Below are 23,124 nucleotides of genomic sequence, written 5' to 3' on the forward strand. Positions count from 1 at the left end.
GTTGGGCGGCGGTTTCATCATTGTGCACCAACCAATCGTCGCTCAGGATTAAAATAGAGTAGTATATAGTCGAGAAGTAGTCTACCGTTGAACAGGCGCGGTGCTAACCTGCGCGCAATGCGCATCAGGTTCGGGAGTCGCCAGTACGCTGGCCTGACATGTGGTGTGGTGAGCTAGGAAAAGTTAAACAGTAACAGAGGGATGATTAAACAGGAATAGAAAGAAACAAAGCGATATACAAATGCTGAATGACGCACCCTTTACGCACGGCACAACAACTAAAACCAAACCGTTGCCAAAACAAAAAGGGTTAAGTGTTCACCATTACTTAAGCCTGCTATTTAAAGATAACAATAAGTAGTGTGTTTGCCATTATGCACTACACTTTAATTACAGTGTGGCTCGGACCTCGAGCTCAAACATGGCCAGCCACGTTTCCTTTAAACACCGTGTCATAATCCTGGCGCATTTACTCTTACAACGTTTATGAATATGCATGTTCCTTAAATGAACCATATTTGACCTGTAGGCTAGATGTTTCTGTAACACTCTGGATGAATGCTCAATAAATCAGCAAAATCAAGTCTGTTTGTCACACTTTACACAACTGTTTTTATTCATGTAATTACTATAGCCTATCAATGGAATAATTCAATTTTAAATTATGATGTAGACGTTATATTTTATTGTTGCTTGCTGTCACAATTTTTAATAATCATATTTAGTGCTTCATTAAAAAAAATCTCCAGGCGTTTCTGTCCTTCTGTTTTAGCGCAGCGGCACCCCCAGCTGGTCATATCCTGTAAAGACAAGAACAATAAATAAATACCACATCATGGCACGTCTCTCTCCAATCTCAGCTTTCTACAAACCTGCTGTTTATATTAGCAATAATTAACACTAGGTAAACGCTAAAATCATTTAAATAAACTCCATTACATAATCACAAAACATGAGAGAGACAATGATGTTAATCTCACTTTACTTTCAGTCTGAAGCACCATACTAACTGCAACACTGGCATAGATTAAGTGAGGGGACTGCCAGGCTCATCTTAACATTCTTGTGTGCACATCTTAAATTAGGAATGAAAATTCAGGATGAAATATTTAGTGAGCTGAGTTGAACTGCTGAATTGCACTGAAAGCCTTGTGCGTGCAGACAGGTAGTTGAGGGGAACTGATTAATGCACATTCAACACACATGAGCAAAAAGGAAATATTAAGGCAGTGAAATCAACACACTTGGATGATGAGAGAGATTATGACAGAAAAAAGGCAACGGTGTTACCAAATATTAAAATAAAAACATAATATTATATGATAAAAGGCATGAAACAGAACTCGTTCATCAGTTTGTTCAAAGAAACCTGCATGTGATAATTTGGGTCTTGGGAATACCCCAAGGTTCTCTTCGGGGAACCCAGGAACCCAAAGGTTCTTGGAGGAACCTTTCGATTGTCACCATTGTCATTATGTTTTTCAGATAACTTTTAGGGTTCCTCTGAGAACTCAAGGTTCCCCCATGATCCAACTGAAGTTGCTTTGAGGAACCGTCAATTTTTCATTTTGGAGCAATGCCGTCCGTTGTTATTCAGACACAAAATGGCACTATATGAACTCAGCAATGCACTTGAGTTTTGCATGTGTATACAAATGTTCTTACAAAACCTAAAGCTGGAGTGGTGTATACAGTAGAACAGCGCTATTCAAATGGCGGCCCTGGGGCCAGATGCGGCCCTTGGACAGCAAGGTTCTGGCACCCCACAAGCCCCTTGAAATACAGAATCGTTTTTTGGAATTTAGAGATAAAAGTATGGGTTCCATTATCGTGCTGAAATAGGACACGGGACTTTAAAATGCAGGAAATTACATCTAAGAACTGCAACACTTTCTGGGGTAGGACCCCCAGACCCTCCACTTCAATGAAGTCTCCCACATTTTTTTCAGCAACCATAATACATACGTATAGTTCGGCCCCTTTACTGGGAGGAATTTGAAAAACTGGCCCTCGTTGACATTTAATTGAATACCCCTGCAGTAGAGTATATGTGGCAAGGGTAGGCATTACAAAAATGCTGCCCATGTGCGAATTTGACCTTTTCATAAATATTACATTGCATTACATTTCGCTGACGCTTTTATCCAAAGCGACTTAGTTATTTTACAGGGTATTAGTTAGGGTGGGATTCAAACCTGCTCTAAAGCCCATCTCCTTAACCACTAGGCCACAGTGACTACATATTGGGTAATAAAATAATATTACTAGTCTGACCTAAGCACAGTAAGTTTTGCAGCTGAAGATATTTATTACAGTAAATTAAAAATGGTGGAAAACAGAAGAGTCACCGTTTTATGTATGAAATGTGTAATTTTCTATTCATAATGAATACTAGAAATTAATGGTGGTGGAATATCCTCATGAAAAAGATAACATTGGTGAGCGGGCTGCATAAACTACTTAGCTACTAGACAAAAACTACAGCAGGCTGCATAAACTACATAAGCTACTTAGCTATTAAACAAAAACTGCAGCGGGCTGCATAAACTACATAAACTACATAAACCACTAAACAAAATGACTCTACCTTTCAGACTATTAAATGGTTCAAAGCTGGTGAGCTATATACGGTACGCCATCCATGAAGCCATGTAGCACTATCGTACCAGAGAGAGTAGAGAGATATATACTTACAGAATCTCTGATCGTACTGTAGTTCCAACAGAATGACAATGAATTTTAACTTGAGCTTGCTACTCACTTACTACGCCGCTCAGTTGATGACGTTCTGAAAACGGTCCAGCCTCTGTTGAGCCACATCTCTGATGAGCACTGAGAGGTGGAAAGGAAGAGAGGAGGAGAAGAGGAGGAGAAGAGAGAGAAGATGGAGGGATGAAAGGAACACGTGGAGTGATTAGCAACGCAACACATGGGAAGGATTCAAAGAATTCATCAGTGAATTCTACAGCTCATGCATACACACACGGGACTCACACCTCAGGAGCAGTTCCATTTACTCATGTTTCTCCAAAAAAAACCACCAGATGGTGCTAAAACCCCATGTAATGCATGTCATTGGGTCCATTCCATTATATGAACTCCCGTCGTCCACCCTTGCGCTTGTGGCCGCGTGATGATGTCGCTACGCGTCAGTGACAATTTTTAATTCAATATCTTGAGAAAGCGCAATACAAAAGTCCTTTTCTGCTTTGCAATCGGTATGTTGAATGAGTAGAAGTCCCCCAAAAGTTGCTGTGCTTAGGGCTGGCAGCAGGGGAACCATGAATGTTTTCTCCATGGAGAAGGGGTGTCAGCAAAGCGCAAGGCCACAAGCACAAGTAGAGGACAGGAGTTCAGGAAATGGCATGTACCCATCGTGTGCTGTAGTTCAGCATGCCTGTTGTGCATACAGCATAATATCTGTAGATGGCATGAGAGTCTTGCAGTGGTCCATTCTGAAGACTTTGTAGCAGCAGTTCCATAAAGGTCACATTTGGAAACAAAGCGCTATGTTTTTAACTTAGAGAGTTAATTTAACGTCCTCTACAGTTTATTTGGTGTGAATTAACATACATTTTTGTATGTCTAGTGACCATCAACTTTTCTAGGGACTAAAGATGTTTTTGGAGGTTGGGGTGTGCACATCCATAAAGCAGTTATCCAGGTGCCAGAGAAAAGTGGTAGACAGTGTGATGAAGTGGTTCACACATACTGGACATTAGCTCCAAAAAAATCTTCAAACTTTTATTAAAAAAATGAAATAAAGTCAATATTGAGCTAATGACCAGTGTGTGGACCACTTCATCACACTAGGGACTAAAGATGGACATTTGCCTACAGTCTAAAGTCCAATATATATACAGTATATTACCTTGTTGAGTACAAAAATGGTTACATGAAGTTGACTTGAATTTATATTATTTGCATTTTTAAATGTTTTATACATTATATTGTAGAAGAAGATACCGCACACTCTTGTCCATCGTGCTGCAATTTATTTACAAAACAACGTTTCGGCCCGTCTAGAGAACTTGAGAAAGGCCAGACGGGCCGAAACGTTGTTTTGTAAATAAATTGCAGCACGATGGACAAGAGTGTGCTGTATCTTCTTCTACAAAATTGATCTTGCACCCGCTACATGCACCTCGAAACCTCTGGTGTGCGTTCATTACCTCCTTCAAAAGTTATACATTATATTAACACATGCTGTCCCCGTTTGTTTAAATTAAATGCGCTTACTGTCCAGAAGAGTCCTGCAGGCGGCGCGTTTCTCCAGGTCCTCTGACATCTGGTCCATTAGCCACGGCAGGAAGCAGGTCTCCAGATCTACCCCAACACACACATTTTATTACATTACATTACATTATTATTACATTACATTACGCTTAGCTGACGCTTTCATTTATTCAAAGCGACTTACAGTTATTATTTGTCAGGGCATTGGTTACAGTCCCTGGAGCAATGTGGGGTTAGGTACCTTGCTCAAGGGCACTTCAGCCATGGATGTGGATGTAGGGAGATTTCAGGGGGGATTCGAACCTGCAACCCCTAGATTGAAAGACCAACTCTCTTACCACTAGGTCACGGCTGCCCCAATTTTAACTTTTATCACTCAGCCAATTGAGTACAGTTCCTTCCTTCCTTCCTCCCTTCCCATTTTGTCCTGGAGCGACATATACGCTGCATTCAGGTTCTTCAGATTTGAGCTGTTTATTAAAAATGTGGGCATGTTAGAGCTGAATAATGAACACATTCTGGTGCGAAATGAAGGTTCTAGCTTTTAAATGCAACTTATTTCATGTTTTTATGTGCTTCAGAGGCCGAGATATTTAGGTTTTAATAGGGAGAAGGCACCTTTTCATAAAAAGGGCTTATGCTAAAATGGGTTAATGTACATGCATGCATTGTAGGGCTGCAAATTATGCATGCATTATAGGGATGCAAATTCAGTCATTAATTGATTAAAGCCGATTAATCTATTAATCGTTTGTATCCCTAATGCATTGTGAATGATATACATTCAGTTTAAATTCATTCAGTTGTTGGTACTGAATTATGCATTGGAAAACACATTTTAAATGTGTATTTGTTGACTTGATACAAAAAAAAAAAAGGGGGGGGGGTTCCAATGAGTAATGAATACATTAGTCGGAAAGCTGAGATTCAGCAGATTTTCAGCAGAGATTCAGACAAGCTCTGCCAAGCCAGGAATCAGGCACTGAGCCTGCATGTTATGTAACCCAGGGCAGTTCACCTCTCTTCACAGGGCAATGGAAGTATCCCCTCTCCATCCCACCACCCAGCGCACCTCTCCCCACAGTAGTGTTTCCCAACGGGGGTGCTGCAGCCCCCCAGGGGTCGTTGGGGAACCCTAGGTAGGGGGGCGTCGAGAAGTATACAACTGGGTGGGGGCGGGGCTTACTTCCCATGGGGTGTGTGTGTGGGTGTGTGTGGGGGGGGGTGTCATTAGTCTATTTATTTTACAATACTAAGGGGGGCATCGGCAGCTTTTTGATGAGGTTAAGGGGGTGTTGAAGGTTGAGAACTTCTGCTCCATAGGGTCGTAGAGGGTCTGCTCTGGTAGCAGATCGGTGAGGTACAGCTGAGCAAATAAACACACATACACACGGCCCTACCGTGCGTGGCGCAAATGGTAGGGCACTCGTTTACACTGCGGTCGACCCGGGTTCGACTCCTGGCCCGGGTCCTTTGCCGACCCTTCCCCATCTCTCTCTCCCCACTCACTTCCTGTCACTACCTTCACTATCCTGTCAAAATAAAGGCAATAAAAAGCCCCCCCAACAAATATAAACAGCCATACACCCCAACCCAATACACACGGGCACCCCCTCTCTCCCTGGAAACCCCTTTTTCCCTGGGCCCGGGACAACCCGACACCTTTGCCCCCCCGTCTTCCCTGTCCCTGCTGTCCCCCATAGCGCACCCAGGGGTGTAGTGGGCGCGGTACGCGGGGGTACGCAGTCCACCCACTTCTCCTGAAGTGAGATATTTTTTTTTTAATCTTCTGCCCATGTTGGAATACAAAAGGGAATGAGCACATAGCAATATTGCAGGTGATTGACCAAACAGTTGAAAACGGAGAAGCAATGACGGTAGATTAAGGACAGTTGGGGGGGTTTGACATGATAAGTAAATTAAATGATAAATGATAAATTAAAAATCGCGTACCCCCACTTTAAAAAACCCCACTAACACCACTGACCTCTATCCACGGGGTCGTAGAAGACACCCAAACCCAATATACACGGGCACCCCCTCTCTCCCTGGAAACCCCTTTTTCCCTTGGCCCGGGACAACCCGACTCCTTTGCCCCCCCCCCGTCTTCCCAGTCCCTACTGTCCCCCATAGTGCACCTCTCTCCACGGGGTCGTAGAAGAAGCCGTGCTCCCTGAGGGAGGTGACACACGCGCGGACACACACACACGGACACACACGTGGGCACACACACACATGGACACACACACACACACACGTTAAAAATTGCGTACCCCCACTTTAAAAATCCCCACTAACACCACTGACCTCTCTCCACGGGGTCGTAGAAGAAGCCGTGCTCCCGGAGGGAGGTGAAGACGGAGGGCAGCAGGTCGGTGAGGTACTGCTGGGCGAAGGCCCTGGCCGCCACCTTCTCCGCCACCTCCCGCTGGTGGTCTAGCACCTCCTGCTGCTGACGCAGACGCCGGTCCTGAGACACATACACACACGCGTGCGCGCGCGGACACACACGCGCGGACACACACACACACATGGACACACACACACACATACGGACACAAACACACACGCGTACGCATACGCACACACACACACGAACACACACACACACATGTGGACACACACCCACACACGTGGACACACACACACACACATGGACACACACACATGGACACACACACACACGCGAGCACACACACACACGGACACACACACACGGGCGCGCGCGAACACACACATGAACGCACACAGAGAAGTGCACACATGCAGAGGGAAACATAGACACACACACACACACACAAACACACAGACACGCACACACACACACACACACACACACACACACACACACACACACACACACACACACACACACACACACACACACACACACACACACACACACACACACACACAGTTGTCAGTGTCCATACAGTTGAGCATTTAAAACAGCTGTTTTGTTTAAAGGCAGGAATATGCTTTCTGTGTGACTTAACGCTTCCGTGGAGAGCCTCTATAACCACAATGCTAATGGCCATCTCTTAATCTGTTACTTACTGTAACCCAGGGGTCCCCAAACTAAAGGGCCGTACACACACGTCGCTGCTAGTTACTCGCTCAGCGAATGAACTCAAAAGAATGTCAATGTGTTCCAGCGAGACTCGCAGGCGAGTAGGCGAGTACTGTACAAGCGATGCGATGTGGGCGGATCCCGAGTTGAAAATATTTGATCTTCGAGCGAGGCGAGTAAGTGAGTAACCAATTGGAATGCAGAGTTCGGTACTTCTCGCCTGTTCTTTGGCAGTTAAAGCCGCGGGAACTTTCAGCGAACGTTCCATGAAAGAGTGGCGAGTAGGCGAGCAAGCGAAAAGCCAGCTTTGTGTGTGTACGCCGCTTAAGGCCCGGGGGCCGGATACGGCCGCCACCCCCCTTTGACTGGCCCTCCACCTCTCTGCATCTCACCTTTGAACTGGCCCAAAGAAGCAATCCTCAAAGAAAAAAAATTATGATATGATATATCATGATATATAAGAATGAAATATATTTTTAAAATATTTTATTTTGTTTATCAACAGGCCTTCCTACAGTTTAATTTTCACTAACCTAGTGAAGTTTCCTGTCTTGTAGTTTCTCATCTCACTGTAATATAAACAGGCCTACCATTTCTATTGTATCACTTACAAACTGTCAATCACCATATTTTTCTAACCTTTCCTTGCTATTTTACATGGTTGTTATTAGAAAATAAAATAAATAGCTGTGGTATTTCAAATTGAAAAACATGTGAAGTACTCACTTCTTTTGCAAATCACTTGTAATGATGAACTATTTTGTGCTAGAAATTATGGCTATAACAGTGTTTCCCACAGAAATTTTGGAAACTATGGGGGCCGGGATTTTTTTTGGTCGGGGGGGGGGGTCTTTTCACGCGGGCCTTTTTTTTGGGGGGGGGGGTCTTTTCACGCGGGCCTTTTTTTTGGGGGGGGGGGTGTATTCGCGCAGTGTAAATGCAAAATGGCAAAACAATGAGTACAGTAAGCATTTCAGCCATTTATATTTTGAGAAATAAGGCTACATAATACACATGCAGGGGTCTATGTAATGAAAGGAGCAGAGATAAGAATTTAAGATTACTGTGAAATTGTTAACGCATAAACAAAAAGGGTCTAAGAGGGTAGGCTATGCCTTTTCCCCACACACACATAGGCGTACACATTCTACATGAGGGGTGCTGGTCACAGGGCCAGTTTTTCAAAATTCCTCCCATTAAAAGGGCTGAACAACATATTACACATTTATCTATATTCACATTCATTACACATTAATTTCTATATGTAGCCCGATGTCTCCTCTGCCTCGTCAATGAAGGCCTGTCACCTAACTCATTACAACTGTAAAACAAAGCCTGGGGAGTGTTAGTAAACTCATCCCAACTGTCCCTTCTCTGAAGGTTTTTTTTATTGCTCCCAAACCCAAGTTAACTAGGCTACTAGGCTTTTGATCCCTCTGTCTTTCAAGCACTTGTGGTTTTCTCTATAGGATGTATTTACTCCAGGAGGAAAATGCGAAGGAAATCGTTATTCAAATCGTTTTTAACAAAAACGGCAATCGTAAAATAATAATAATTAAAAAAAAAGTAAAAAAAAAAAAATTTTTTTTTTTTTTTTTTAAACATTTTCGGAAACTATGGCGGCCAAATTTAAACTATGGCGGGCCGCCATAGTTTCCTCAATGTATGGGAAACACTGCTATAACAGTCAGTGGCCTAGTATACAGCCCACATGATTGATCCCGGCCCCCTATCACAGTCAGGAACGATAATGTGGCTCCCAGAGAAAAAAGTTTGGCGACCCCTGCTGTAACCAATTGATGCCAACAGCACCTGCTAAAAAGGCTGCTGAATGCCTAAGCCCTTTTTAAGAAAAGTTGCCCGCAGCCTGTAAAAACCGAAATATCTCAGCCTCTGAAGCACATAAAAACATGCAATAAGTTGCATTTAACCCCTTAAGGCACGGCATTATTAGCTGTTACCAGAATGGCAATGACCAAGTCGTAATGTATTACTAAAGGCCCCGTGCACTGTCATAGTAGTGTAGTACTATAGTAGTTAACTTTCAATGTCTATTACAGCGTGCCACAGGAGGTACGGCGTGCATTAAGGGGCTACACACTAATACATTTTAATAATAATAATAATAATTGTTTTTGTATAGCACTGTATCATACAAGGCATGTAACTCAAAGTGCTTAACAAATGGGAAAACAACATCATTATTAGAGATGGATTTAAAAGGAGAGGTAGAGAGGAGAGGCAGAAATAGCAGGAAGGCAGAGGAAGAAGAGATAGATAGAGATTGTAGAGTCATAAGGTCAACGTAGGTTAGGACCAGGATTCTTAGAGACGTAAGGTCCATAGTGGCTGGGTCTAGCGTAAGTCATAGATAGTCACACTGAATTTGGGCGCTCAGATGCGGCCCCTGGTGGCATCAGGGGTGAGGAAAAACTCCCTTTCGCTTGATTCATAGTTTGTAGGGGGAAAAAGCTCAATGAGGTCTGAGAAAAAAAGAGCCTCATCTTACATTACATGTGTTAATTCATCTTAAAGGGGTATGCCACTATTTTGGGGCTTAATACAGTTTAAATCGTTGGCCGGGGTTTATAAAGGTGGTAAAGTGTCTTATTTTTCACGTAAGCCGCTGTCTTGCTTTAAGACAAGTTAAAAGAGGGAGTATGTCGCTAAGCTAGTGAAAGTCATTGGATAGCATGCTACACGGATCCATTGACTTTCACTAGCTTAGCTACATACTCCCTCTTTTAACTTGTCTTAAAGCAAGACAACGCTTAACATGAAAAATAAGACACTTTACCACCTTTATAAACACCGGCCAACGATTTCAACTGTGTTAAGCCCCAAAATAGTGGCATACCCCTTTAAGCCATGTCTTAGGGCCTTTCCCATTTCTATTTTTCTACCCCTACCCCTACCCCATAGCCCTACTCCTCGTCCATTCAAACGGGGTGGTAAGGGGTAGGGCTTGAAACGTAACCCCTATGAATTGGGGTAACCCTTCACGCTCACGTACGTAATAGGTCCGTGCCTTCATTCGATAACGTAACCAAAATGTCTTGATCTGTTACTTTGTATGGCTTCCTACTTTTGTCCTAGCAAGGTTTTTATGTTGTATGTTTTTCAGGAAAGAGTAAGCGAGATCGACAGTGATCTCGTCTGTTAACTTATGCGGATCTTCTTGTGTGAATGAGCGCACATAATTGTGGCAGATCTGCCAGCTGTACTGCTATGCACGACACTGGAGGTATCATGTAAGGGGGCATATAGCCAACAAAGCTGTCGTTGCAGTAATATTATTGCATTACATACTTTGCAGTCATATTTTGCACCATTGGTTGACTCAAATGTGAAATCCTTATGGAAGAGCTCCTACTTAGCCCTTCATCATGACAGATGTGCACTTGTATTTTTTCATTTTTAAGTAATCATGTCATTATGTACAGTATGTATGTTTTTCAAGGGTTGCATGGATCAAGCTTCTATGAATTTAAACAAAAATAGGCATGGCTAGGCACATAATACAGTACATAGCGTAATGCATAAAGGTCAGCTGAATGGATTACAAATCATATAGCAAATCTGTTGACTCGTGCTTTCTGTAAAGCGTCTTTGAGTACCAAGAAAAGCGTTACATAAAACTGATCTATTATTATTATTATTGTTCAAAAAAATTGAAAAATAGATTAAAAAAAGAAATTTGAAGAAAAATGATGTAGTCCAGAAATCCTCCGCCATCAGTAATAAAGAGCTACAATCAGAGATTATAACACACCCATATGCCTATGTGCAGTACTATTAGCTATTAGCCTCTATTAGCTGTGTTCTGCATTTGCCTTGCGAAACCCTGTGACGCGTGGGTCTAGTTGAATAAGAACACCATGGCAATAATGGCCGCAAATGTCATCCATATGGAAAAATGGGAATCTCAATAGAAAAAGCCAGATCGAAAAGGACGGCGAAACGGACTGCTGCATATGTATGTAAGAACAAGTGGGACTGTGTTAAAGGGTCTTAATGCGATAATGAGAGTGACTGTCCGGGCGTTCATGACAGGAAGGGCTACTCGAACATTAAGCCTCACTGGTCTGTGGACCGATACAGCTAATTAGGATGGAGGAGAAGCACTCATCGATTTACACCGCGTTAGGTAATACCCCCAGAGCCTGGGCCTACTGCTCTCCCATGCTGTTGTGCAACAGGCAGGACCGGTGGGGAAGTGGGGAGGTATCTAACTGACAAAGGTCGTAAGAGTGCTGCTTTCATTACTATCATATCAAACTAATCCATTACTACTCGTTATGTGCTTCAGGCAGGGCCGGATTAATGCACAGGCTAGATATGGCGGCAGCCTGGGGGCCCCCAACCTGCCAGGGGGCCCCTAATTGAAGTGGAAAAATTGCAGAATTATGACAAGATACAATATTGAAAAGTTCATGTGTTGTGTTGAGTACATTTGGTAGGCATGTTATCTTTAATTCCTAATCTGTTATCATGACACTGTCCATGTAAATTTGTTTTGCAAAATTTGCCGTACAGGGGGGCCTACAGCAAGGGGTGTCCTACAGGGGGGGGTAAAGTGTGACTGAGTTACCAGGGCCCCATGTATATAGGGGGCCCATATCGTAGGGCTGCACAATTAATCGAAAATAATCGAAAATCGTGATAAATTAGTGAAATCGAAGTAAAAATTTAAATTGTGATTTAATCGTGGCAATAGTGACCTACTTTTGAGAGCGTCCTTGAAGCCAGAACATACTGACAGGCTGGTGTTTCTACATAATTATTACAATTAATTTTATTTTGCTCACCCCGTATATAGTTCATTCTTGGTTGATTCATATCTTGTTATACATTTTTTTAAAAACGGCAAAAAATCAATAATAGTGATTAAAAATCGTGATTACGTTTTTGACCAAAATAATCGTGATTATGATTTTTTTCCATAATCGTGCAGTCCTACCACATCGTGTCTGATTTTATAGACCTTTCGCTGGGGGGGTGTCCAAGGCAGCTGATTGTACATAGGGCCCACGATTTGCTGCTACGCCCCTGCCTACAGCAACCTGTACCCTTGGGCCCCCAGGTCATCTTAATCCGGCCCTGTGGGGTCACACAGCAACCTGTAGCCTAGGGGCCCCAGGTCATCTTAATCCGGCCCTGTGGGGTCACACAGCAACCTTTAGCCTAGGGGCCCAAGGTCATCTTAATCCGGCCCTGTGGGGTCACACAGCAACCTTTAGCCTAGGGGGCCCCAGGCCATCTTAATCTGGCCCTGTGGGGGCCTCAAAGCAACCTGTAGCCTAGGGGCCCCCAGGCCATCTTAATCCGGCCCTTGCAACAGGGCTTTATCACAGGCCTATAACCAAGGACTCAGGCTTTGAAATACTCCCTCACTGTGTTAATGGAGCTTGAAAAGTGACTTCATAGCTTTTAAATGGGTACTGAAAACAGATGAATAAAGGAAGTTAAAGGACAGCACTCTTTAGATTTTTTCATTCTTTGTATGTTCGTTCACAAATGCTTCAGGCAGACACCCTTCTTCACCGTGTCATGGCGATGGCACCCTTAAGAGAAATGTTAATGGGCTAGTAAACAATCTGAAAAATCTAAAGAGTGCTGACCTTCGCTTCCTTCATTCACCTAAGTAAGTTTATGGAGCTGCAAGAGGACTCTCTTGGTGTGTCTCTTCACACACCCATTCACCCACACACACACACAAACACACACACACACACACACACACACACACACACACACACACACAAACACACACACACACACACACACACACACACACTGACACATGCACACATGCACGTACACATAATATGTACACACACACAGACACATACGGTGGCACTTCTCTCTTTCTCTCTCTCTCTCTGACCTATCCCCCCAACTCCCTCACTCTCTCTGACCTATCCCTTCAACTCCCTCACTATCTCACCTTCTCCTGGTGCCTCTAATGGCGATGGGGTTAGACCTCCACCCCCCCCCCCCCCCCCCCTCTCTCTCTCCCTCCCCACTCCCCCTTCTCTCCATCCCCCTCTCCTCTTCTCACCTTCTCCTGCCGATGCCGTCTCTCCTGCTCCTCCAGCATCTACACCTCTCTCTCTCTTTCTCTATCTCTCTCTCTTTCTCCCCCCCCCTCCCCATCCCCCTCTTCTTCTCACCTGCTCCTCCAGCATCTACACCGCTATCTCTCTCTCTCTCTCTCTCTCTCTCTCTCTCCCCACTCCCCCTTCTCCTCTTCTCACCTTCTCCTGCCGATGCCGTCTCTCCTGCTCCTCCAGCATCTACACCTCTCTCTCTCTTTCTCTATCTTTCTCTCTCTCTTTCTCTTTCTCCCCCCTCCTCCCCATCCCCCTCATCTCCTCACCTTCTCCATCCCCCTCTCCTCTTCTCACCTTCTCCTGCCAATGTCGTCTCTCCTGCTCCTCCAGCATCTACACCTCTCTCTCTCTCTCTCTCTCTCTCTCTCTCTCTCTCTCTCTCTCTCTCTCTCTCCCTCCCCACTCCCCCTTCTCTCCACCCCCCTCTCCTCTTCTCCTCACCCCTGGCGGTGTCGTCTCTCCTGCTCCTCCAGGCGCTGCACCTCCACCAGCTCTCTCTCTCTCTCTCTCTTTCTCTGTCTCTCTCTCTCTCTCTCTCTCTCCCCACTCCCCCTTCTCTCCATCCCCCTCTCCTCTCCTCTTCTCCTCACCTTCTCCTGGCGGTGTCGTCTCTCCTGCTCCTCCAGCCGCTGCACCTCTCTCTCTCTCTCTCTCTCTATCTCTCTCTCTCTCTCTCTCTCTCTCTCTCTCTCTCTCTCTCTCTCTCTCTCCCCACTCCCCCTTCTCTCCATCCCCCTATCCTCTCCTCTCCACTTCTCTCCTCACCTTCTCCTGGCGGTGTCGTCTCTCCTGCTCCTCCAGCCGCTGCACCTCCACCAGCTCGGCGTTGCGCAGCTCCTGGAAGGCCCTCTGCTGCTGCCGCAGGCTGGCCAGCTCCTCCTCCTCCATCACCTCCAGCAGCGACTGCTCCATGGTCTTACCCACCAGCACCTCCAGCATGGGCTGCACCTCAATGTCAAAGTCAAACAGCTGCAGAGAGATAGAGCAGAGAATACGAGAGAGAGAGAGAGAGAGAGATAGAGGGAAAGACAGACAGACAGACAGAGAAATAGAGAAAGACAGATAGAGAGAGATATATATATATGTATATAGAGAGAGAGAGAGAAAACGAGAGACGGAGAGAGAGAGAGAGAGAGAGAGAGAGAGAGAGAGAGAGAGAGAAAACGAGAGACGGAGAGAGAGAGAGAAGGGGGGGGGACAGAAAACAAGAGAGAGAGAGAGAGTTTAGGCTTTATTGGCTGTACTGTATTAACGCCTGTCAGACGTCTTTCGGGCAATAAAACACAACTTGGAGTGCTGTCCTGTTCCTTTTATTTTCATATAATTTTGATGAATAAGCGCCCAGTTGCTTTTTACTTTACTTTGGTTGACTTGAACGTGTTACACCACTTAGCAGTACTGTATTATGCCTGCTGCTGTGCTTCCGCAGCCCAAGTTATTGTTCCAAAGGCTCCATCTCTCAGGCCTCTCATCATCATCATCATCATCATGTTTTGACAGATGTGTATTTCTTAGTGCAAGCTACCTGAGGCCAGGGTCCCTTAAGGCGCCCTTAGGGCTCCCTGAGGGCAGGACTGGCCATCTTTCTGCACATTTCTGAATAGAGATGCACCTGATCCTGATTTTTAGGATCCTGCCGGATACCGGATCCACTGCTTAAGATCCTGCCGGATCCGGAACCGGATACCGAATCCAACAAAAGGGTTGAAACATATAGTCTACTCGCACACGCGGGCCCTTTTTATTACGTTGGCTCAAACTATTTTTAAGACTCATTGGCTTATTGCCACACTGCCTGCAACGGCCGCTTCCAAAGGGCTTTCACTCCATGCAGTCATTGGGGTTGTGAAAGACTGACTGAAAAGCCTAGGCTAGAGATGCACCAGACCCTGATTTTTAGGTAACATGCCGGATACCGGATCAACTGCTTAAGATCCTACCGGACCTGGATCCTGTGAAAAACCCTATTATCCTGTCGGATCCGGATCCTACTGAAAATAGAGGCCCACAAGGGTGCTGGGCCCACCGGTGAGTCAGTTCTGCGCCGCTAATTATGAGGGGGCCCTGTAGCCCCTTAATGCACGCCGTACCTCCTGTGGCACGCTGTAATAGACATTTAAAGTTAACGACCATAGTACTACACACTACTATGACAGTGCACAGGGCCTTTAGTAATACAACACGACTTGGTCATTGCCATTCTGGTAACAGCTAATTTACAATGGCGTGTCTTAAAGGGTTAAGCCAAAAGAGCCCGAGCCCTATAATATTTCTCCCTCAGTTCAGCCCTGCCCTTAAGCAAATGGAACAAATGCACATGTCTAACATGAATGTCCGATTGTTGTCACTTTCTTTGATCCGAATGCAGAATCGTTGTAGTTTGTGATGACAACAAACAGGCATACGTGACTACACATGCACACACACACGCGTGCACGCACACACACACCTCTCCCTCCTGAATCTGTGTGGCTACATCCTTGCCAGTCTTGGCTGGGATGAAGAGGGGTGTGGCTGGCTTGTCCAGGAAGGCATCTGTCTGGCACTCCACACTGGTCTCTGGCGCCCGATCACACAGCTCCTCCAGATACAACTCTGTAGTGTAGTGTACACACACACACACACACACACACACACACACACACACACACACACACACACACACACACACACACACACACCTCAACTTGTGACCAGTATATCAAGAGGTCACTGAATGGTAAATTGACTGCATTTATATAGCAATCAAAGCGCCTTGCATTATATGCCTCACATTCACCCATTCACACTCACATACCAGTGGCAGTGGCTGCCCCAGGAGCAACTTGCTCAAGGACTGCTGGAGTCAGGCAGAGCGGGGCTCGAACCTGCAACCTTCTGGTTGCTAAACTGCTCATCTACCAGCCACCACCGCCACATTAAGATTCCTAGTGCACTATATCACTAACATTATAAAGGTATAACATATTAGATTGATACTTCCACAAAGCCTTAGAAGTGTGGTCATACTGTACGTACAACTAGTTGTGAATGCTAGAGTAAACCATTGCCAAACTTTATGAATACATTATAGCTATTTATGAATGTGTTTATAACAGTTTATGAGTTCATAAAATGGGTTAGGCTACCCAATCATGTGACATGCAATTATGTGACATTATGCGACATTTGCTACCTGTCTGGACATCTATGTTCTTCCTTCCCTCCACTGGCTGGGGGGTTCTGGGCCGGAAGTGCTCTTTGGCCCGCTTGCGAGCCAGGACCCCTCTCCGAGCCTCCTGCTGCCGCTGGAGATCCACTGGGTCTGGCTGGACATTCTATCTTTCCATGGGGTCCAACGGAGCAAAGAAAACCAAAAATTATAGTGGCATGGCATGGGGGGAAAACATGACACCTTCAAAAACATGAGCTGCACAGCATCCCGCAAATTACCCCGCCTTAGGCCCTCTTACACACTGTCAGCATGACAGCCTATTCCTTACTCCATAATTTGTGAGGATTTCTGATCAAATTCAGTGTCATTCTCTGTCATAGGGTTGCCACCCGTCAGTTAAATTACAGAATCGTCCCTTATTTGGAAGTAAAACTTTTTCCTTATTTTTCCTTAAAGTTCCTTATTTCCATGAATACCACAATTTGGTTAAAATGCAGGAAATTGCATCAGAAAAATACTTTTTTTTCTGGGGGAGGGCCCCCACACCCCGCGCAACAATCAAGTGTCCCTTATTTTCATTTCTGAAAGGTGGCAACCCGTCTCTGTCATCATCACAAATTATGGGGAAAAGGAGAAATAACATGTCTCAGCAACCTAGTTGAAGTTAATACTAGTGGTGAGGTATGGTGGTAAAACATACAAATAACTAACCAATGGCAAAACGTGCTGGGCATACGTATTCCCCCTGACCACCCGACGGTCGTACATGATGTTTCCATAATTAGGTGGCTCATCCTCCCTGTATCAAACAACCACAAGAAATTATCGCACCGATTAAGACCAGTAAAATAGCCTTATAAACTTAGAAATTAGATTGCCGTTCTGTAATTGTGTATTTACATGCACTACTAGCGCTTTCAACATGCATAGTATCATCAAACACATATAGCTTACTCGTTAGCAAGACGTTGCCTGTACTTTGTCCGGTTCTGAACAGGACGAGGGCGACTGGAGAAAGTGTATCTGTCATTAGAGCTCCCCTTTTGAGAGTGTATAACCGACGCCATGCCGTTCAGATGTGGTATATCGACGACAATGAAATTGCATGTAAACGCAAATGATGTGGCAGTGTTGTGTAGGAGATTTCCATTAGCGCCACACTGACACTGCAAGGGTTGTTGACATGTTCCCTAGCAACAGTAACTAGGACCGCTACACGCGACTGAGCACTTCCTGTTTATTGTCTTCAGCCGCCGCGGCGCGCTACATGCAGGTTTTTTTTTAAAATAATTATTATTTCTTAATTTCCATGCTTTTCCTCAGAAAGTGCTCTTACGTACACAATTCAGAGATGTAGCGTGTCTTTTTCTGCAAGTAGAGTATCGAAGAGAAATCAAACTGGCAGAAGGTCAGAAACAATAGGCCTATCCTACAATAGGCCCCTACAATTGGGCATTCCTTGTTGAAGAAAAAATAAATAAAATAAAATAAAAATGGAATAAAAAGAATGGTAGGCCTATAGGCCAATGTATTTTTGAAAGAAAAAAAAACCTATGCTTTTGAACTGTTCTGTAATGGCCACTGGGTAGAAACTGTTTTTCAGTCTGCTTGTCCTGCTTTTCATGGACCTGTATCTCTTGCCAGACGGGCGGGGGGGGGGGGGGGGGGGGGGGGGGTTGAAGCACAGGATGTGCTTTCGTACCAGTTTCTCAAAGCACTTCATGACCACAGGAGTGAGTGCTACTGGTTTATAGTCTTTGAGGGAGGTGATGTTGGTCTTCTTCAGCAAGGGGAATGGTGGACTTAAGACAGGATGGTACAGTGCACTGGGAGAGGGACTGGTTGAAGATCTTTGTAAAGACCCCCGCCAGCTGGTCTGCACAGTCTTTTAGCACACGCCCACAGATGCCATCGGGCCCGGGTGCATTTCTTGGGTTGATTACATTACATTACATTGCACTTAGTTGACGCTTTCATTTATTCAAAGCGACGTACAGTTATTATTTTTCAGGGTATTGGTTACAGTCCCAGGAGCAATGTAGGGTAGGTGCCTTGCTCAAGGGCACTTCAGCCATGGATGGAGATGTAGGGAGAGGTCAGTGAGGATTTGAACCGGCAACCCCTAGATTGAAAGGCTAACTCTCTAACCACTAGGCCATGGCTTTCCCATGTACCATTGATGGCCCGCAGTATGTTCCTCACCTCCTGCTCCTCCACTGCAAAGACGATGGTGTGGTCAGCTGTAGGGAGTTGCCTTCCTTCCTCTGGTTGAATTGCCTCAGAACGAGTGAAGAAGTGATTTAGCTCCTCTGCCAGCGAAACATCACCTTCGGCACCCCCAGCTCTGTTCTTATAGCTGGTGATGTGCTGTATTCCCTGGCACACCTGCCTGCTGTTGTTGCTTTCCACGTTCAGCCTTGGCCTTACGTATGCCACTCTTGAGTTTGGAACGTGCTGTACTGAGAGGTATCCCCTGATCTGAAAGCAGTGTCCCTTTCTTTCAGCAGCAGCCTGACCTCTTTAGACATCCAGGGCTTCTGGTTAGGGTAGACTCGTATGTGTTTATCAACTGTTACAGTATCTACACAGTGCTTGATGTAACATATCACACTGTCCGTAAACACATATAGATCTGGATTTTCAAAAACGTCCCAACAGGTTGTGTGAAAGCAGTCCTGCAGTAGCTGTGTGGCTCCCTCAGGAGTCAGGCCATGTTTTCACAGTTCTTGTGGTGATGGAATGTGTTATTTGATGGATGTTTGCTTGCTTTTAATCTAAGAATATGCACACTCCGTAGTCATTTTATACAGGCAACATTTTCTGCTGCTTTTGTTTACGACATAGTTATGACAAATGAAATAGGCTACCATGAACTAGGCCTACAGCAGAGAACCAGACCCCCTGTAGCCTATACCAACTGAACTCAACACAACAGATGAAATGTTCAGTAAGCTAGTCTCATATGCTTTAATTCGGCCCTGCAGAGAATTTGTGACTGACTAGTCATTGGAAGCAACTAGGCCTATTGGCATCTGGTCTACAACAACCCCCGACTTGACTGTCAAGTGAAATTTGTTGAGGTTAGGAGGCAATGCTAAATAGCACTTGCACTCTTAAAACTTTTAAACTTCATTAATTAAGCAAAATAGGCTATTCCAGACGATGTCTGGCATTAGGTTAGGTTTTCTTAAAGACCATAACAGCCCCCAAGCACAGGAAAAGCAACCACCCAACAAACAAACGTACACACTAGGCCTACACATTTGTCTCCAAATGCAAGACACATAGGCTTACATAGCTAAATAAACAAAGCCGCAAAAACAAACATGTTCTGACATTTGTATTTGACAGATGGCATTCTATTCACAGTGTGAGGAGGAGGATATTGACTTTTCCACACTGTCAGCAAGCATCCTCTTCATGCTATCTATAAATAGTCTCTCTCTGTGCAGTGACAGAGAATGTCTGGCTGATTGCAACAGTAATCGCTGTCAACAACTGCAAATTAGGCTGTAATAAGTGTGTTACATAGCCTATAGCTTGCCATTTCACAGTAGGACCTGCATGCTTAGACAGACAGATGTTTCATAATGGATGTTTCTGTCTACATGCACTAGGCCTGTTTAGTCAGGGAAGGTGCCGGTGGGGAACAAAGGGGCCAGTTGGCCTGGGCCCAGGGATCAGGAGGAGCCCCATAAATAGGACACCATTGCATAATCTGCATTGGGTGAGGGGCCCTTTCAGATGTCTTTGTCCCTGGCCCCGCCAAAGCTGCCAGCTGCCCTGCCTATGGTGCAGATGGGAGGTTGGAGAGAAATTTCTTCACCCGGCAAGTTTGGTGCCTTGGAGACCCACAGACTCGTGGGCTACACTTCCCTTCTCTCTAACCAACTTCCTCATACACTGCTATGTGTGCCACGCACAAGTTATACAACAGCTCAAACAGAAGCAGCAATATAGGTCAAGACCGTTGGCCTCATGTGTGCTATCAAATTGACATTTAAACACAATCATCAGAGTAGCAATATCTTAGACGTAGACTTTACTTTATTTTATTAATCCCCGAGGGGAAATAGAAGATCTAGGCCTTTACGTATTTTTTTCTAAGAGATGAATTGACTTGGAACACTACAGTATTCGCAACAGTATTCGCGTGCTGAATTTTTCTCTTTCAGCAATCATTTCTAACCACCTTTCTAACCAACTTCCTCCCAGCAGAAAATGTACAGTGAGTCCAATATGTATTTGATCCCTTGCTGATTTTGTTGGTTTGCCTACTAACAAAGACACGATCAGTCAATAAATGTTATGATAATATGTATTCTAATATGGAGAGACAGAATATCAAAAAGAAAATCCAGAAATTAACTGAAGAGAATATATATTAATTTATTTCCATTTCATCGAGCAAAATAAGTATTTGATCCCCTGCCAACTGATTACAGTTCCGGGCCCACAGACCAGATGGGCACTTCCGATCAACTTGTCCTCTGAATTAAAAACACCTGTACATACTAACATGCATAAAAGACACATTGAATCAGCAGAATCAGTCCATAGTATGAATGAATCAGTCACACTCCAACCTCACCAGCATGGGAAAGACCAAAGAGTGGTCAAATGATATCAGGGACACGATTTTAGACCTGAACAAAGATTAAATGGGCTGCAAAGCCACAAGAAAGAGACTGGGTATTAATGACCCAGCTGTTGATGCATTTCTTCCAAAATGTGAGGAATACAAAATGACTATCCATCAGCCTGTCTGGGGTTCTATACAAGATTTGACCTTTTGTAGGGATTTGATAATCATGAGAACAGAAAGAAATCATCCTATAGCTGTACGGGATGAACTAGGCAATCATATCAAAGCTACTGGGACCAAAATCACTGAGAAAACTACTGGTAACACTTAATGCCACAGAGGTTTAAAATCCTGTAGTGCACACATGGTACCTCTACTTCAGAAGGAACCTGCGCAGTCCCACTTGAGGTTTGCCAACGGACATCAGACTGGTTTAGGATATGATAAGGAGGTGCTGTAGTCAGATGAAACCAAAATCAAGCTGTTTGGCATTATCACAATTCAATGTGTTTTGAGAAAGAGTACCGCTGTCTATGATCCCAAGAACACCCTCCTCACCATCATGCATGAAAGTGGTATCATTATGGTTTGAGGGTGTGTGTGTGGCCAAAACACAGGACAACTTCACATCATCAATGAATGGATGGAGGGAGACATGTGATGTGCAATCCTGAGTGCAAACGTCCTTCCCTCCACCACTACACTGAAGGGTGGGCCATTTTTGGATCTCCCAACATGACAATAATACACAACATCAAGTCAAAGCAACGAAGGAGTGGCTCAATAAGAAGCATATTAAAGTCGTGAAGTGGCCTAGACAGTCTCCAAATATTAACCCTATAGTAATTCTATGGAGAGAACCGAACCTCCCATTTGCCAAGCTACAGCCACAAACTATTAATGTTTTAGAGATAATGTGCAAAGAAAAATGGGCAAAAATATTTTCTACTATATGCACAAACATTGTCATTAACTAAAAGAAGCATCTAACCTCAGTGCTAGACAACTAGGGCTTTGCCACAAAGCACTTTATCTTCTTTAGCTAGAGGGGTCAAATACTTATTGGCCTAAATTAAAAACAAATAAATTAAAATATATTATTTTAAGTTATTTTCTGGAATTTCTTTTTGATATTCTGTCTGTCCATGTTTGAATACATATTATCATAAATTTATAGACAGATCATGTCTTTATTAGTGGGCAAACCGGCAAAATCAGCAAGGGATCAAATACATATTGGACTCACTGTATGTCATGCAGCACATGTTATACAAGTGTCCTGTCAGGCCTATATACAGGTTGTTCTTGGCCTACAGCGAGTCCTTGTTAAGACTGAGCAAAACCAACATCCTTACTATCTGTTTGAGTTACATATCAGAAAGTAATGCATATTTTGGACTGGAAGAGATAACATTTAGTTTTGTTTGTTTGTTTGTTTGTTTGTTTAGGTTTTTCTTTTTACTTTATTGCCCTTATAAAACTTTGCGGGCAATGCAAACACAGACATACTGTACAAGCAATACAAACTTACAAACAAACAGCACTAGTTAGCCAGACCAAATCTTGAACAGACTTGCAGTCGCGATAGCCAGGCCAGACAAAAACATGCCGCAAGATCAAGATATTTTTAAATAGTCCCTTAAGGTGATGATACACAGAGCAGCTTTCTGAGCAATCTGTCTGGGCAATGATACTATAGGATCCTGTTTAGAGTGTTTATCATACAATGTTTTTATTAGGAGAAATTGGATTAGCAGCAGACAACTTTTTTTGTCCCTTTCATCAGAAAATGTATAGCCAATCCTGATGTTGCCCTGCAACATTGCTCAAAAAGTTCCCCAGTGTATCATTACCATTAGTCCCACCAATTATAAATCGAGAGAAGACACCAGAGCAGATGTGATTATTTTCTTCTTTTAATTAAGTGCACAACAAAGGGACTAAAGTTTCAATGGATGTACCACCT

The 23,124-nt window shown here is 44.2% G+C and overlaps 1 protein-coding gene across 1 annotated transcript; it reads right to left on the reverse strand.

Moving 5' to 3' along the window:
* Positions 1–581: 581 nt before the first annotated feature.
* Positions 582–17,771, reverse strand: rsph3 (radial spoke head 3). Its single transcript, XM_063223769.1, has 9 exons — positions 17,528–17,771; positions 17,285–17,372; positions 16,595–16,736; positions 15,869–16,014; positions 14,185–14,388; positions 6,544–6,706; positions 4,240–4,326; positions 2,769–2,832; positions 582–800 (listed from the first exon to the last, which is right to left on the reverse strand). The coding sequence occupies exons 1-8, from the start codon at positions 17,638–17,640 to the stop codon at positions 2,774–2,776; spliced, it is 1,002 nt and encodes a 333-aa protein (XP_063079839.1). The 5' UTR covers positions 17,641–17,771; the 3' UTR covers positions 582–800; positions 2,769–2,773.
* Positions 17,772–23,124: the final 5,353 nt, after the last annotated feature.

Source organism: Engraulis encrasicolus, chromosome 18 (genome assembly GCF_034702125.1).
Source record: "Engraulis encrasicolus isolate BLACKSEA-1 chromosome 18, IST_EnEncr_1.0, whole genome shotgun sequence".
NCBI classification, from domain to species: domain Eukaryota; kingdom Metazoa; phylum Chordata; class Actinopteri; order Clupeiformes; family Engraulidae; genus Engraulis; species Engraulis encrasicolus.